The sequence below is a fragment of the Nothoprocta perdicaria genome, unplaced genomic scaffold, assembly GCF_003342845.1.
Source record: "Nothoprocta perdicaria isolate Ctin4 unplaced genomic scaffold, notPer1 scaffold_62, whole genome shotgun sequence".
NCBI lineage: Eukaryota > Metazoa > Chordata > Aves > Tinamiformes > Tinamidae > Nothoprocta > Nothoprocta perdicaria.
In genome coordinates this window covers 1,000,382-1,015,964 of record NW_020455888.1, presented here as the reverse complement: position 1 = coordinate 1,015,964, position 15,583 = coordinate 1,000,382, and the positions used below count along the sequence as shown (strand labels likewise).

The window sequence follows — 15,583 nt, the reverse complement described above, 5'->3', positions numbered from 1 at the left end:
GTATTACTATATTTTGTGATCACAGCTCAGTTTTCATTTTAATGTCTTGCAACACAAATTACCAAATGTAAACATGGGAAGTACTTGAAATGAAAGGAGGATTGACCTGATCTGCTGCTTAATGTGCCAGTCATGGCTTAATATAAACCAGAAGTGTTAAGTAAGTGCTGAGCAACTTCTGTTCTGCTTCAGAAGGAAGCACATCCAACCTAAGGACAGTGAATTCCATTTTGTGACTTCTTCAAATAAATGAGGATTTCACCACAAACATCAACTCTATTCATAGCTGTAAGCAGTGAAGAGTTCCTGGCCATACAGAAGGGACATCRCTTACTATTTTGTTTATTTTTGTCAGAAAGGCTCCCTTTTAGTTTCATATCAGTTGGCCTTTTCAGTCTTGAACAGTGCTTTTGACTTTGCTTTTTGACTTTGCTTTGACGAGCTGGCCTTTGAGTTGCATGATATTTTTAATTAGGTGTTTTGAAAGGCAGAAAACTTGGTTCAGCTAACTCCGTGGTTCCAGCATATGTTTATATATATGATGAGTCACTGAGCCTTCTACCTATTTTCTAGCTTTCAAGAAATGTGGTTTTTTTTTCTCTTCCTACCCCTTAGTCACTTTCCAGAGTTGGAAACAGAGCGTTCATCAGAAGACTTCAGGTAAATATATGCGAAGAGGTTTTTATTCTGTATCACAGAGTGGGGACAATTTCAATAAACAGGYCATTCTCAAATTTGGGACTGAAACAAGCCCGAGGGAATAATGTTATTTAAGAGTAGGCTCCTGATGGAAGAACTGGTGGGTGGCTGGTTTGTAGAGCTCGTCGGTGATGATGCAACTTCTCTTTTACCTGGAGGAAGGGCAGAAAAGAGGTAAGGGGTGGAGAACACGCTGGGGCTGGGCCAGTTTGGATGCCTGCCAGTGCTTCTTTGCAATTGCAGACAGCCACCCTGCAAGCAGAGGGTAACCTGCCTTATGGTACACTTAGGTAGCTAGAAATTGGATGTTACACTTTGCAGTCGCTAAGTTCAAGCCTGATAAGAAATGGAAAGTGTTTTTCTTAGTAAAATGCTGTGTTTTAATATGTGAAAACTGGAGAAGAGCTGGATATGGAGGTGTCTTTTATGTCAAAAGAACCACTGTTTGTTCAGAGACTAAGTGAATGGAGCAAGTGGGGTCTGACTTGTTCTACAGAAGGGAGTGAAAACCTAGAAGGAAGAATTTTGGGGGAGGTGTCACTGTAGCATCTTCTTATTGATAGGAAGAGGGGAAAARCAAGAGGGCTAAAGTATCTTTCAATGGCAAGTACAGGAAAGGGGTGAGTTCCAACACGAGRAACTGTCAGACACTGAATGCTGTTGGGAAGTCGCTTCCTGCTGAAATAAGCTGCTTTTGCTAAGCCTGTTAATATTCATGGTCACCTCTTAGCTTAGATATTCCCTTATAACCTGTTGCAGCTTCTACAGAGGTAGAATTTCAGTGGATGCACCTGTGTTTTTTTTTTTTTTTTTCCATGTTTCTGCTTCTGTCATTGCCATCTTTTCTCTTCTTGCATCCTTTCTAATCACTTTTGTGGAGGAGTTTTTCCAGGATTACCTGAAAAGTAGTATGATTTCTCCAGGGTTCAATTTAGTGCAGAACCCACTCTGRTGAGAGAGCAGGAACGAAGGGGTTTTCGCCTTTGACCAGGGCAAGTCACCTTGAAATGAATGTGTTTGGAGTGCAGTCTAAAGTAGCTTCTACTAAATCTGTCCTAGGWGGTGGGTGGACACTTAAAGCTTCTCAACCTTCACCTTCAAGCATGATCACTTTGAGTTTCTTGTTGGTGTTCTGMAGAACTTGATGCACAAAATGCTGAATGGCATATGTTTTCAAGAACAGTGTAGTTTTATTTTAACTTCTTTCTACTTCTCAACAAGGTAAATGAACTGATAAAAATGGAAATGTTGCCACTGATGTTTGAAAAAAGGTTTATTTCTTGCTCTGCAGCCAGCTACCTCCTTCCACCAGTGAATCATGTGAATTTGATGACCCAAGACTGCTGCAAAACATTGAAAATGACCATGTAAGTCTACTTTTAGAATATCATATGCCTTCTAAGCAGCCTATTCTAGGCCTCCCTGAAGTAGAATGGTAAACAAGTCTACTGGTGTTATCAAGTCTGTCCTAGGAGGAAATTATACAACAGATACAAGCTCTGAGAGAAAAGGAAGTGCAGTAGTCCCTGCCAACCTTCCTGCTTGCTTGTCTCACTCTTGAATTAACAATGGCATTTTTGTGGGTACCACATAGCTCTAAAATAGCTTGATATACACAAGTCCATGTGAAAGATGGTGTCTTGTGGCAATAGATGTTGGAAGCTCTAAGCCACTGATAGAAAAGCTGCCTGGTTCGGTACAGTTTCTTTAAAGAGTAGTCTTAACACCCATACTGTTAAAATGCTGGTTTTATCAGGAATCCAGAACACTGCAAGCTGCTTTCTTTGTCCTGCTTTCAGTACTGCAAACAGTGAAAATTACTGTCCATAGATCATAGGAAATAGGAGTCTTAATCACATGCCTAAACTTACGTAGAGATTTCAGTGACTGCTGATTTTAGGTCTTAAGGGGGGTCCTAAAGGGACCTAGTCTGTGGGAGATGTCAGTTCACTGCTTATTCAGGAACTGTGCACCTATGAATGTTATGACTGGACACTGTGAATTTAGTTCACTTATGAAAATGATGGTTTTATTTATTTTTATTTTTATTTTTATTTTTATTTTTATTTTTATTTTTATTTTTATTTTTATTTTTATTTTTATTTTTATTTTTATTTTTTTTATTTTTATTTTTATTTTTATTTTTATTTTTATTTTTATTTTTATTTTTATTTTTATTTAGGGCACTTTAGTAGACTTGCAGAAAAGAAAGATACTGAGTGGGCTGTGTGTAGATGGAGTTGCTATTCTACTTTTCCGAAGGATCTTTAATGTTGGGGTATCTTGTACTGTCTGCTCCTGTCTGTGTAGCCCTTCTGCCYTGGGAGATGGATAGAGAATGTGCTGTCGTAGCAGGCAAAGAGAGGATTGGGGCAGCTTTCCAAGATTACGTATTACTCATTCTAAATATGGCTCAGGTAGAAATTTTGCTTCCTTTGGCTGTCAGAGAGCAGATAAATGCTACCACCCGGTGCAATTCCAGAGGCTGAGCCCACAGTGTGAGCTGAGTCACCACRTAGGCAGTGGGGAAGCTCCTCACTGAGGAAGGCTCCTCCTTTGGGAGCCTGCCTGCCCTGGACAGATGGATGCAACCCAGTGACAAGTGGTGATTTAGCACAAGGCGTGTGGAGTGCCAGGGCTACGTGTAACAGTCTGCACTTTGGGTAAGCAGGGCTTGCTGCCCAAGGGATGAGAGTGAGGCTGGGTACAGACGAGTGGGAGAGGAAGGGATCACTTGTTTCTAGCGCATGAGCTATGTGCAATGTCAGCTGTTAAGGTGCATAAACTGCTTCCACCTACATCTYTTCAGTGTCGTGGTTTTCATCACTAGCTGGTATCAGCAAATGCCATTTGCAGGTGTCTTACAATCCCCATCCATTTAGGAAAACGAGGTGATGAAACTGAAGTCTAATAGCACGGGCTGCCCTGGGCATTCAGATGCTGCTGTGCTTTGTTGGGTAATAAATTTGTTTTAAATATTTGATCCTTTTCCAGCTGGAGCTTCAATGGGAAGCTGGAGCTTCAATGGGATACCTTTTAGACACTACCTAAATGTAGGCTGCTTGCAGTTGTGATCCCTGGTCTTGAAGGGCTCTTCAGTTCAGTGGCAAGTGTCAGTTTAAAGCGGTCTCACAGCCAAGTAACTTTATTTTCAGGCTGAAAAAAAAATACTGCTCTTCTCCTCATGGRATTATCTTCTATCTGCTAAGAAGCTTTTGAGCATCCCATATCACCTCTGAATTTTGTAGACCCTCTGGGCTATGTAAGGATTGAGTGATGGCCAAGTTTATTCTTGACTTATGTCCAAAGAATTACTATGTTATATAAAGTAGACTAAGGAAATGTAATTGGTCTTTAAAATGTGTCTAAGTTTCTCCAGACTTTTCTGGGGGTTTAACATCAGTGCCTAAGCGTATTTGACTGTCCTGGTTTATGTAGCTGCTCMACCTGGATGAATCTTGCAGTTGGGCCATAGATATAAAGCAAACTTGTTTCCATAGAGAAAATGCCTTAAAGTGTTATTATGAAGAATGAGGAAAGATCAGCTTTTTCTTTTCAGAAATTTGAAAGTATGTTGCTAAATGTGCTAAATGGTCTTTATCTTGGTGCTTTCGAGTTGCACATGCACCATGAATAAACTCAGTTGGCTTTTTTTTTAATTCTGGCTGTGCATGTGATAATATGAACAGAGGGAAGCAGATCAAGGAGCAAAAGAACTAACAAGCCTGGATTTCTTCCTGCCTCTGCTTTACCTCTTTAGATTCTCCCCTTAATGCCTCTAACTCCAGTCTCTGCCTGGCCTCCCTTCTGTGGCCCCAGTTACCACCTGGGCAAAATCAAGGCACGTGGCATAGCCAAGGACACACAGACTGATGCAGTGAGATGATGGGTTAGCAGATGGCCGGACATGGACAACCCTGTGCCTTTCCCTGAGTGGGATTGTTCATTTAGATCTTTACAACATCTTCCAGTCTCACCAGCTTCCCTGCTTGAGATGTCCAACATGGATGGATTCTCATACTGGTTGCTCTGCAGATAAAATGTGAACATCCTACTCTTACGTTCATTTAAAATATTTTTAGGGTAGTGAGTCATAATCCCTACTGGTAATAAAATGGACAACTATTTTACTAGCAGTTCGTGACAGGACTATGTGCAAAGTGGCAAGTTTGGTAGACATGCCATAAATTTCTGAACAAATGGCCTGGAAACAGCTAGTCAGTTTAGTTGGTCTGAATTGTGAATGGAGGTGTGGATCTGGTACTGATATGATGGATGGAGAACTCTTAGGCTTTTCCTGCAGCTTGCTCCGAGAAGACATGGAATTCTATCAGTGTTTTTTCCCCTTCTTTCTAAATGGAGAAGAGTTTATAGGGAGGGATGAAAAAATCAAATCCAGCTTCCTGACCAGTGGTCTGTACCCTGCTTGATAGGTAATAGTGTTGTGCCTTCTAGATAAGGCAACTCTACATTCCTTGTAGATAGTGTTTGGTAGTCAACAATTCAGGGAATGTTCCCAGAAGTCCTGAGACCCTCTGCTGCCCYGTGTTTGTAGATTTGAGCTGGTGAGGCTGTTGTACAAGACGAGTTCAGCAAGTGGTTTGTGGGAATTTGAACACTTTGTCCCAATTCCTGCCAGTGCAATAAATACTGTGTTGGTGTTGGAAAAATATAGCTAGGAGACAAATGTCAGCTGTGTGGAGGAGCTGACATGAGAAGTCTCTGGTCATCTGTTGCAGAATTGGAAGGTTGCCACATCCAGATCTGCCAATCTACTGTAAGCTGTGAAAATACCAAGACAGCAGCAAATCATGTAATTGGCTTGAAAGCAGAAATATGTTTATAGGAAGAATTAAAACCCGTGTCGTTATTGGAGGTGGATTATTTCCACTTTCACATGCGTAGAAAGCAAGTATCTCACCTGGCCCTTCTGATAAAGCCAGCTAGGTCTGCAGCAGTGGGTGCTGGAGTAAGAAGGTGTCAGGCCTGTGTGTTTGCAGAGAGAGAGGTTCAGCTTTCGTGGGATGTGCTGCCTTCATGGGGAATAGCATGGCAGCAGAATACAACCTTGTGGCCAACAACTTGCTGTTGCCTTAACACTTCTTGTGCTTCTTTTTGATTCTATATCATTTATTTGTTTTCTTGAAAAGAGCCTGTCAAAAGTTGACAGTGGGGTGTGCTCATGCAGTTTAAGTTCCAGTGTGCAAAGATAAATGTCATGTGTAAAACAAGCTACCTTTTGAAAATATTCATAACAAAAAGGCAGTACGTGAAGTAAACCAGGCAYTGAATACAGGCATTGAATCTATAGTCTTCTGTTTTTGTTCTCTGGTGTGCTTACTGCTCCCTTTAATTAATGTTAGCTAATATTGTTTCATAGTTTTCATAGTAGTTTGCTTTCTGCTAATTGAACCTAGTAATTGCCAGTGCATATTTCCATCACAGAAATATGTAGGCTATGCATATCATATCAAAAAACAACTGCCCCCCAAAACAAACAACCATTTTCCCCCTGTTCCCTAAAATAAAACATGGGAATAAAACATAAGCTTGGCTTTTAATTTTATAACATAGCTTGAGGTGAGGGGAGAAGTACTAGAAGTCTGAGAACCAGTTGTGAATTGGTGCACCTCTAAGTGCAGGAGTCTTCAATATCTCAGTAATTAATTTATAAACCATCTTACATATTTTTACTGTATATGTTCATAGGAAAATTTCTGGAATAGAAAATTCTCAATTAGAGAATTTTTGATGACACGTAACTTCCACTTGAAATTGGTTGGAATGTTTTAGCCTCTTGTCTGTTGTGCAAGCWTTCTGCCGTAAGCTGAATAAACTGTGTAGAAACATCTTTTAATTAATTAACAAAACTCTTGAATCCTTTTTTTATAAGAATCTTATTTTATAAGACTGGCCTTTTCTCATCATATTTTTAAWACTACAGTAGCATGGTTTTGGCCAGATCTTGTGGTGCACATGCAGAACTTTGCAATGCTCTTGACTTTTTAGTGGCTCTGTTAAGACAGAGTATGTATAAAACATGCTAGAACAATGTAAAGTTTGGAAAGGGGGTGGTATTTACTAAAGTCACAATTATCAAAGTCTGCAAGCCCAACTATAAAGAACAACCTAAAAGGTTTTCTGTAAATTTAACACTGCCAAGCTCRTATCTGTCCCAGTCACTGTGCAAGCAGTTGAAATGACTCTACATCTAGATGCCAGCGACTGCAGTGGCTGTGGATGGAGCAGTGGGAGAAGAGGACCACGCTGTTACAGCCAAGTGTGTTATGTCTGTCTGAGCTGTGGATGAAGTTAGGTCAGGTTGCACCTGGGCTGAGTGGTTGGGTACTGACACCTTGGGCTAAAGAGGAAGCTGTGGAGGACAGAAGGGGTTGGGGACCTTCCTCGTGTACCCATAGCTACAACTGCTGGAGCTTCTTGGTCAGAGCTTTGAGACCAAGTGCCAGGAAGTCCTTGCTGGGTTGTAGAGCTGGTGTCTCAAGAGCCGTCCCGTTGTGCTGAAAGACTCTGCAGTCTTTATGGACTGTGTGTCCCCTGTGTATGTGTTCTCAGGGTGCTGAACAGGTAGCGAGCAGTGACCAAACCTCCCCTTGATGTGTTACCTTGTAGGAGCAGATGATGTTGCCTTCTGCTGGTTATTCAGCTGCCGTCTGCTTTGGAAATTCTTTGCTCGGGGTGCAATTGCAATGAGTTTGATTCTGGTGTGGTTATTTTCCATTCACTGAAAGCTGTAATAGAAGCTACCACAAGAATATTTCATGTTGCTTGTTCATCCCCTTGTGACAGGCATCCTTGCCTATATGAAGCTTGGGGCACTACAGAACAAATACTTTGTATTTAGGGYGGTGGGGGGGAAAAGGCATTTTGTCTTGTCAGGTCTTCATCCCTTAATTTAAGTTTTTAACTTTATTTTTTTATTTCATTCATGCTGTCCCTCAACTCTGCTGTACTGATGTTTTGGGACAAAAAATGAGGCTGTTAGCTAGAATCAGRGAATAGTTTTGTTTCATATCTGCAGACCTGAGAGCTCTCTGCAAATAGTCTTGGACTGCATGTGCCAAGTTAAACCTGACTTGCTGTCCTTGTAGCCCACAGCTGTGCACATACAGGAGTTCCTCACCCTGCTGGCAGTGTGCCACACTGTTGTTCCTGAGAGACAAGGAAATAAAATCATCTACCAGGCCTCCTCTCCAGGTTGGTTTTTTAATTCCTTCTCTGAGAGTTAAGGAGCAAGGGAGTAGAATTGGATGGGAAAAAAATCTTTTGGAAAGACTATTATTTTTAGAAGCAAATTGTGTTTGGATTTAATTGCTAGTCGTAAATCTGGCATCTTTTAGTGTTGATGCACGTTTCCTGCAAAACTGCTGATGTGTCTGATGTTTRTGTAGAGCTAAGCTGGACTCGTGATCCCTTCTATTCTCAGGAGGTTTCTGCTCTAGGTTTCTACCTCTTTCTGCAGGGGTGCACACAAAATTAAGGCTTTCTGTGCCTTGACTCCCTGATATAAAGCTGATATATGGAAGTACTGGCTTGTCTCTGCATATGCAKTTGTTGGCTCTACTTGGTCTGGATGCAAATTCTTTGGGCTTTGCTTTGGTCTCCTCWTGATTTAGCACCAGGTGGCTTTGTGCAGATACAAAATGTCAATGTGAGGCACTGCTAGGAAGGACTGCAGAGGCACTGAAAGGGGAGGCAGGCTCAAAATGCAGAGCAGTAGGGCCCTGCTCCCCCTCAAATTGCCTCGACTAGTGAGGAGGTTTCTGTAATTGTTATYGGGATGTATTTGGTGATGAAGCAGCATCATTTGCTATTTACATCCTAATGAAAGGCTGAGGGGTGGGATGAAGATCCCCCGGGTCACAGTGCCAAAGCAGAGAAACGGCGSTCACTGGGGCTGGGCACTAAATTTGTTTGGTGCTACTACAGGTGCTGYCTCTGCTTCCAGCTCAATTATTTAAGCCTTTAGTGGTGCTCCCCAGTTCAGTTTCCAGGAGACCGTGCTGAATTTCTTTGAGAAGGACTTAGTGTTTTTATGGCAGAAACTGGATGACAGGTATATTGAAAAAATACAGAGTAACATTGCTTTGATCTTAGTCATCTTCAGAACTGATTGAAGAAAGACTGAGATCTTCAGTCTTTCATTTTCTTTTATAAAGAAATAAATATGGTTCTTCCWCAACAATGGAGCTTAATGCTTCAGTAGTTACAGGACGTTTTATGTAGATTGGGTGCCAAGTGTGTGTCCTGGAACGTATACGGCCTTTGTAGGAATGAAAATATAAATGCAAATCATATAAATATAAATGAAAATCACATAAGGGAACTACTCAGCCATCCACTATCTGCTCCAGATGTGGGAGCTCAGCTGCATGGGGAYGGGGGCGGCTGCGCATGGGCCACGTGGTGTGTGTCAGTACCAGCTTTGCCTGCCTCTCCCTCCGCATGCCACGTTAAATTCAACCTTTTCTTGTACYGGCAGATGAAGGAGCATTAGTGAAAGGAGCCAAAAGGCTTGGTTATGTCTTCACAGCCAGGACTCCACATTCAGTTATTATCGACGCGGTGAGTACGGGATGGATGTGGCGGCTGCTGCCAASTGCACGGGGGCAGTGTCCTGTCTGGTTCTCCTGGCATGTCCCATGGCAGGGACCTCAGGAGGCTGCATGCTGAGGGCTTTTGCAGAATTTGCAAGAGCTGACTCAGGCTGTTTTAGATACACATTCCTTCCCTGTCTTCCTCCTGTGTGGAATGGATCATAAGAACTTGCAAGCCCACAAGGGAAAAGTTGTGCCTAAAGAGTTTTTTTCTGCCTTTATTTGGGCAGGCTGGGCAAACACATTTTCCTTGGAAGAAATGCATGGGTCTGGGAGGTCTTCTGTAACCCTGTATTTAGCCGTTATTATTCTAAATGCTTGAATTCTTGCAATTCAACGTTGGAGAGTTGTCCCTCTCAGTAAAATCTCCTGTATAAGATGCAGAAAGCTTGTTAAGTAGATGTGTGTGATAACCTTGAAAAAGTAAGCAAATACSTTCATGTTCAGAGCATGCTTATCCTTCTAGTGTAAAAGTTAATTTTCTTGAAATGGTGACTGCAGATCCACAGAAGAGTAAATAGAGAGAAAATGCCACAACCTTAGACATTCAAACAAGCTTAGAGCAGCTCTGTTAAATAGGGCTCTACCTCCCCTGGCCCAGGAGAGGGAGCTATTACCACATTTTACTGTTTGCAGTGGGCTTTGGAAATGAAAATGCTGCATGCTTACACATAGAAGAATATCTTGCAATAAAGACTTAAGTATATATTTGTTTTCTTTCATAGCTGGGAAAAGAAGAAACTTTTGAAATTCTTAATGTGCTGGAATTTTCCAGGTAAGTTTGTATGCTCAGTGCAGGATAATAAGAGAATTTTTTAATAAACCCATGTTAGGAATAGAAAGATTCAGCTAATGCAGCAGAAAAGCTGCACTTTACTTTTGCCCTGCCTCTCTCATGGTCCCAGTGTGAGGTTAAAACAGAACCTCTTACAGCGGGGGGTCAGGTAGCTCTTAAGGTATGAGCCTGGAGATCTTTGCCATTCTGGCTCTGTAGCTTTAGTGTGACCTTCCTGCCCTGGAAGAGTCATTCTGTGCCTCACTTATTTCCTAATGTACCAGTAGAGGAGGTGGCACCTGTCTGCTTCGAGAGCACACTTGGAGTCTGTAGTTTTTCTAGCACTCTTGTAACCTACTCTTATTTGGGTAGGTGGGACATTTGGTGCAGGTAGCAGGGTTGCTTGGTGCCCTGTTCTAAGAAGCATCCAGCCTTCTAAATACTTCAAAGGAGCCAGACTGCTTATGTCTATGTAGTGAGAAGCTTTGTGAGGCAAATTGGACCCCTGAACCTTTGGCAATCATGGCCATTTCTCTTTCTCAGTAAATACAATTTTATAAGCTTGGCTGCTGACTTTCCGTTGTTCTGAATCATCCTAACTGTATGTCTGATTAGATCAATGGAAAGAGCTTGTAGAAAAGCTGGGAGCTGCTTTGTACAAGACATTCAAAAAGGCAGAGTTGAAGTTGTGTGAGCAAACATTCACTGCCATTTAGGAGGGTGGTCTTTGCATTTGTGTTCCTGTATGATAAGAAAAATCCAAAGTTTACTGCATGCTAGAAAAGTCTGACAATATTTCAGCTGCTGGGCTTCTAGCAGGAAGGGGAGAGTTGTCTACTTATGCAGATAGTATGAGAAGAATAGTCCATTAGGTTCATGCTAGGAGAAGCACCAAGGGCATCTGACAAGATGTAGCCTGGATTTGTGGTCCTTTCCTGTGTGGGTTAGTACCAAGAGTTTATGCCAGAGCAGGGGATTTTTATTTCTAAAATAAATTCTAGCGTCTTCAAAACTGTCCCTCGGTGTTTACACTGGCATCTCTTCATGGGAGTTTTGCATAGGTCTCCTTGAGGTTAAATACCCAGCAATCCGTGACTCGTCTTTATGACATATTTCTGCACGCTCTCAATTCCTTCAAGTTAGAAAGTTAAACCATTAYCGCTGTGTCCATATTAAGCCTCCACCTAATACACATTCAACCAAAGGACTTCCAGTTCTAGCCTCAACGTTCCTCAGTTTCCTTCATATAATAAAAAGCTGAGAGTAAACAAGATTCCTCTTCTTTCCTTTCAAAGGGATATTTGAACAGCCTTGTCTTTATCCAAATTTTTATATGTATTTGGGTGCAAGTCTRTGTGAACCCTCTCTGTGAACTTGAACAGACTCAGATCGGATCGGGATGACCACATAACCACAGGAACCACAGGGCTGGAGCAAGAAACAGACAATTTAATATTTCTTTTAGCCATCCAGATCTTAAGTTACTACTGTTTAATCTCACTGGATCTCAGCTGTGCTGAGCACATCAGAGAAAAATCACTGACTAGAACAGGACTTACTCTTGATCGATACAACTAGAGACAAAACCAGCTATTTCTCTTCCTACAGTAACAGAAAGCGAATGTCAGTAATTGTTCGAACTCCAGCAGGACAACTACGTCTCTACTGCAAAGGGGCTGTAAGTAATAAAGCTACTTTGATGGAGATTTAACAATACCAGTTATTGTTTCAACAGCCATGGCTTTAAGATGCTGGCATTTCATTTCTTATTCCAAATACCTGTTGGCTCTCTGTTCAGAAGATTTAGGAGATCCGTAATTCCTCCTGTGACTGACTATTTTTGCAGGCAGAAGGGCTGCTCCTGCCTTTTCACCACCCAGCCGAAATCCTGAAACTAATGTGCCTCGTGCCCTTCACCTCAGCAGAGGCAGGATTTCACCCAGCTGTGCAGCAGCAGTTCAGGAGCTAGACTAAATGCTCTGGCCTGAACCTGGGATGCCAAAACCTGCTCTGCAGCCTTTGGCTCTCCCACGTCCCTGCACCTGCTGTGATTTGTCAGCGTGGCTTGCACCATGTTGGGCTTCTGTCTTCGCTGACGAGAGCAATAACTTACACAAATGCGAAGCCTGTAAAACTGGTGTTGGCCACAGCCAGCGAGTGGCTCTAATTTCAACGGAAAATTATGGAGATTGCATTTTACAACTGGGGAAACTGTTTCTGACTTCTGTAGGGATCTGGTTTACTTGACTTGGGCCTGACAGATAGGCCTGGGTGCACTGCTCTGTTTCCATTTAGCTGCACTGATTTGGTAAAGATGTGCTGAGGGCAGGGGATGGAGTCAGGTCCGTGGTCACTGTGCAGCACTGCAAAGTCGTGGCTCCAGCAGGACCTCRCAGCTGACCCTGTGGACTGCAGTCACTGCCCTTGTGCCTGTCCACACAGATCTCAGTGTCCCACTGGAAGGAGAGGAAAAACAGGAGAGGTTGTGGTCAAAAAAATTCATCCTGTCTTCAGTGTGCGCAGGATCAGACCTGTAACAGAGGGRCTGTCACTTATGTTCTGCTACATCTGACCCTCAGCTAAACTTTTAAGTAAATTGCCCCTTCTGCATGAGCTCTTTCATRGAGTTGCCTTCCGTCCTGATGCTTTGATTATAAATGAGCTGTGTGCTGTGCCTCTATTCGGTGACAGAGGTAGGCCTGTGTGCTCAACCTGCTCACCAGTACCTCTTCAAGAAAAAGCAGATATTCTTATTTTTCATATATGCAGCAACTCGTTCTGAAAGCCACAGAAGAAATTCCAGGAGCTCTGGGTATATAGGTGATGCTGCTGCATTTTCCTTACTGCTGTGATTTCTATTTCTATTGTCATTTRCTTTAGTGATAAAAAAACAGTTGTTGACAGGAGGAAGCTGATTTCCAAGACGATTCTGTAGTTGAACCTGTTTAATGTTTCTTCCTTCCACTTCTTCTTCTATTACTTATCATGCATGGAAGGGAGTCTTATGTAGAAAGGATTGCAAGAAGCAGCCCTTTTCTATGAACTATGAGTAAGATCGCATGCTTTTACTCTCTGAAAATATACATATTCAGTTTAATAAAGAGGCGCATCCCATTCTGTTCAATAATGGGACCCCTTATGGAAAGCAGGGAGCGGGGAAGAGTAATTCTGTTCTCCATTATTTAAAGTTGGAGTCAGTCTGCCATGGTGCACAACCCACATGATGCACTCAGATGAGTGTGGCTACAGCCAAGGGCATTACCTGGACATTTAGTGTGGGGTGATGGTATTAGCCAGTCCACTTGGGTTAAGTCACCAGAGTTTGTTGATGCASAAATGGAAACTTCATATGCAGACTTACTCTGTTGTATTGAATTTGGTTTTAATAGGATAATGTAATTTTTGAGAGGCTTTCAAAAGATTCCCAGTATATGGAGCAAACCCTGTGCCACCTTGAATACTTCGCCACTGAAGGTAAGAGAGACAGCGTGTGGTAAGAGTTGAGTTATCAAGTTCTTTGCAGTATTTTCTGCATTGTTGGAGCTTTGAGGTGCCAAATAAGATGGCTATGAAGATTATTTCAGAAGTGGTGTGTGATCAGCAAATTAGCAACTCTGGGATAAGTTTAGGCCTGAGGAAATGCATGGCCTACTTCTCCTTCTCTTTGAATTTCAGTGGGGGAATTGAATTTKCAAGAAGCAGGATGAAGCTCAGTATGTGGCTGCTAAAGGGAAGGGGCCTGGACATCTCCATTTCATCAGAACTGGTAGTGTTTTTACCAGTTTAAAAGTCAGATGACTCAAAGGTCTTGGCTGTATGAAACAGGGTGACGATTTGAACGTGCTGAGAAACACAAGCAACCCAGACTTCGAAGATCATCTGAAAGGGACCCTTAATTAAGACCTTTATGACTGATGCAACATACACATTTACAGGAACTGCTTGGTTTTGTTCCCTCTTAAAAGAGCCTAGAACTTGGCATTATAGTGAAAACATGAACTTTTATGGTTATTTTCTTCCTAAACCTGAAACTATTTTATGCAGCTTAAAAAAAAGGAGAGTGGCTGCAAACTCCCAGATTTCTAGTAATTAAYTCTTTGTATTTTTTTATGGCACACACATTCCTTTCTGGTTGTCTCCTGCCAGAAGAAAAATCATTACTTACATATGTTAATTTTGTCAGTGGTCTAATAACATATTTTTGATGCTTCATGGGACCTTTTCTGTATTCTTTGGTGCATGCGTAACATGTAATTATTAATGCAAGTTATGTGCAACATGCTGATAGAGAAAAGTCTTTCCAAAAGGAATTATTGGGTTGAGTAGTGTATTTGGCTCAGAGATAAATGTCTCAATCTTATGTAGCAGTTTGATTTTTTTTTTTAATCAAAAAGGCCAGACTTTCTTCTAGACTTTAATGGAACAACTTAAAGTTGCCCCTCTTGTTGCTCTAATATGGCTGGATTACATTAAAAATGAGGTAGAAGTTTGTGACCATTAAGCTCTGTCTTGACTTGTAGCAGCAATAGTGACCTAAGTGATCACTCTACCTGTGAATGTATGAAAACCCAAATATTTTTAAAGGGTACAGGGAGATTGCCTGGAATCCAAAGGCTAGTGCTATTTGTGCCTGAAAAGCTTTAGATTTCTGCAGTGAGAGGCCTAAGAACTTGGCATTCATTAGGGAGTTGATGATTTGCTGAAACTCGGTGTAATTTTACTGTGTGAGGTKGCTGTCTTCTGTTCTGCAGGGCTGAGGACCCTGTGCATTGCTTATGCAGATCTGTCAGAAAATGCTTACAGAGAGTGGCTGAATGTCTACAATGAAGCCAGTACGATTTTGAAAGACAGAACCCAGAAGCTGGAGGAATGCTATGAGATCATTGAAAAGGTAAGATACAGATGTTTCCAAGTATCAGATGCTGATTCCTTTACATATAATTTTCCATAGAATTCAGGCAGGATACAGTACAATAAAGTGTTAATTTTACTGGAGAGTGATAGAGAGAAAGGCATTTCTACTCAGGGGCAAGTTCAGTCCATCGACTTCTCAGGTCAGGTTTAGTTTTGAAGTCTTTGAGACAGACTTCTTTAAAACTGTCATTACTACTTTCCATCCATTTTTTGTCCTGCTGTCTTGAATAAGTTTGATGTAATTTGATAGAAGATACCTTACATCATCAGTATATTTTACCATGCTCCCCTGTGCCCAATATATGAAGAGAAAATGATCMTATCTGTAGTATCTGAAACAGTTTTTGAAAAGGAATGATGTGCTCATTGAGGCCTATAGTCTCATACGCTGAAATAATATTAAAAGCTGCTCTTTTCCTGCAAGTTGTTGAGCTTAGAATTTTGCAAGGGGACAGTTGATAATAAAGAAATCAGAGGTAATAAAGAATGTTGCAATTTCAGCACCACGAGCTGATCTTTCTGTGATGCTCTTAGGTTTCTTTTGCTCTCTGAAGTGCTAGTAGTTGCACTCGTTTTTGCT

General features: G+C 41.7%; 1 protein-coding gene across 1 annotated transcript in view; it reads left to right on the top strand.

Annotated features, from left to right (window-relative positions):
- The window catches only part of ATP8A2 (ATPase phospholipid transporting 8A2), a 273,938-nt gene that overhangs the window by 28,925 nt on the left and 229,430 nt on the right, over positions 1-15,583 (top strand). Inside the window, exons 14-21 of the mRNA XM_026049801.1 lie at positions 616-660; positions 1,991-2,066; positions 7,809-7,914; positions 9,200-9,282; positions 10,040-10,089; positions 11,698-11,767; positions 13,479-13,563; positions 14,841-14,980. Coding sequence (XP_025905586.1) covers positions 616-660; positions 1,991-2,066; positions 7,809-7,914; positions 9,200-9,282; positions 10,040-10,089; positions 11,698-11,767; positions 13,479-13,563; positions 14,841-14,980 — 655 coding nt within the window. The remainder of the gene's footprint in view (positions 1-615; positions 661-1,990; positions 2,067-7,808; positions 7,915-9,199; positions 9,283-10,039; positions 10,090-11,697; positions 11,768-13,478; positions 13,564-14,840; positions 14,981-15,583) is intronic.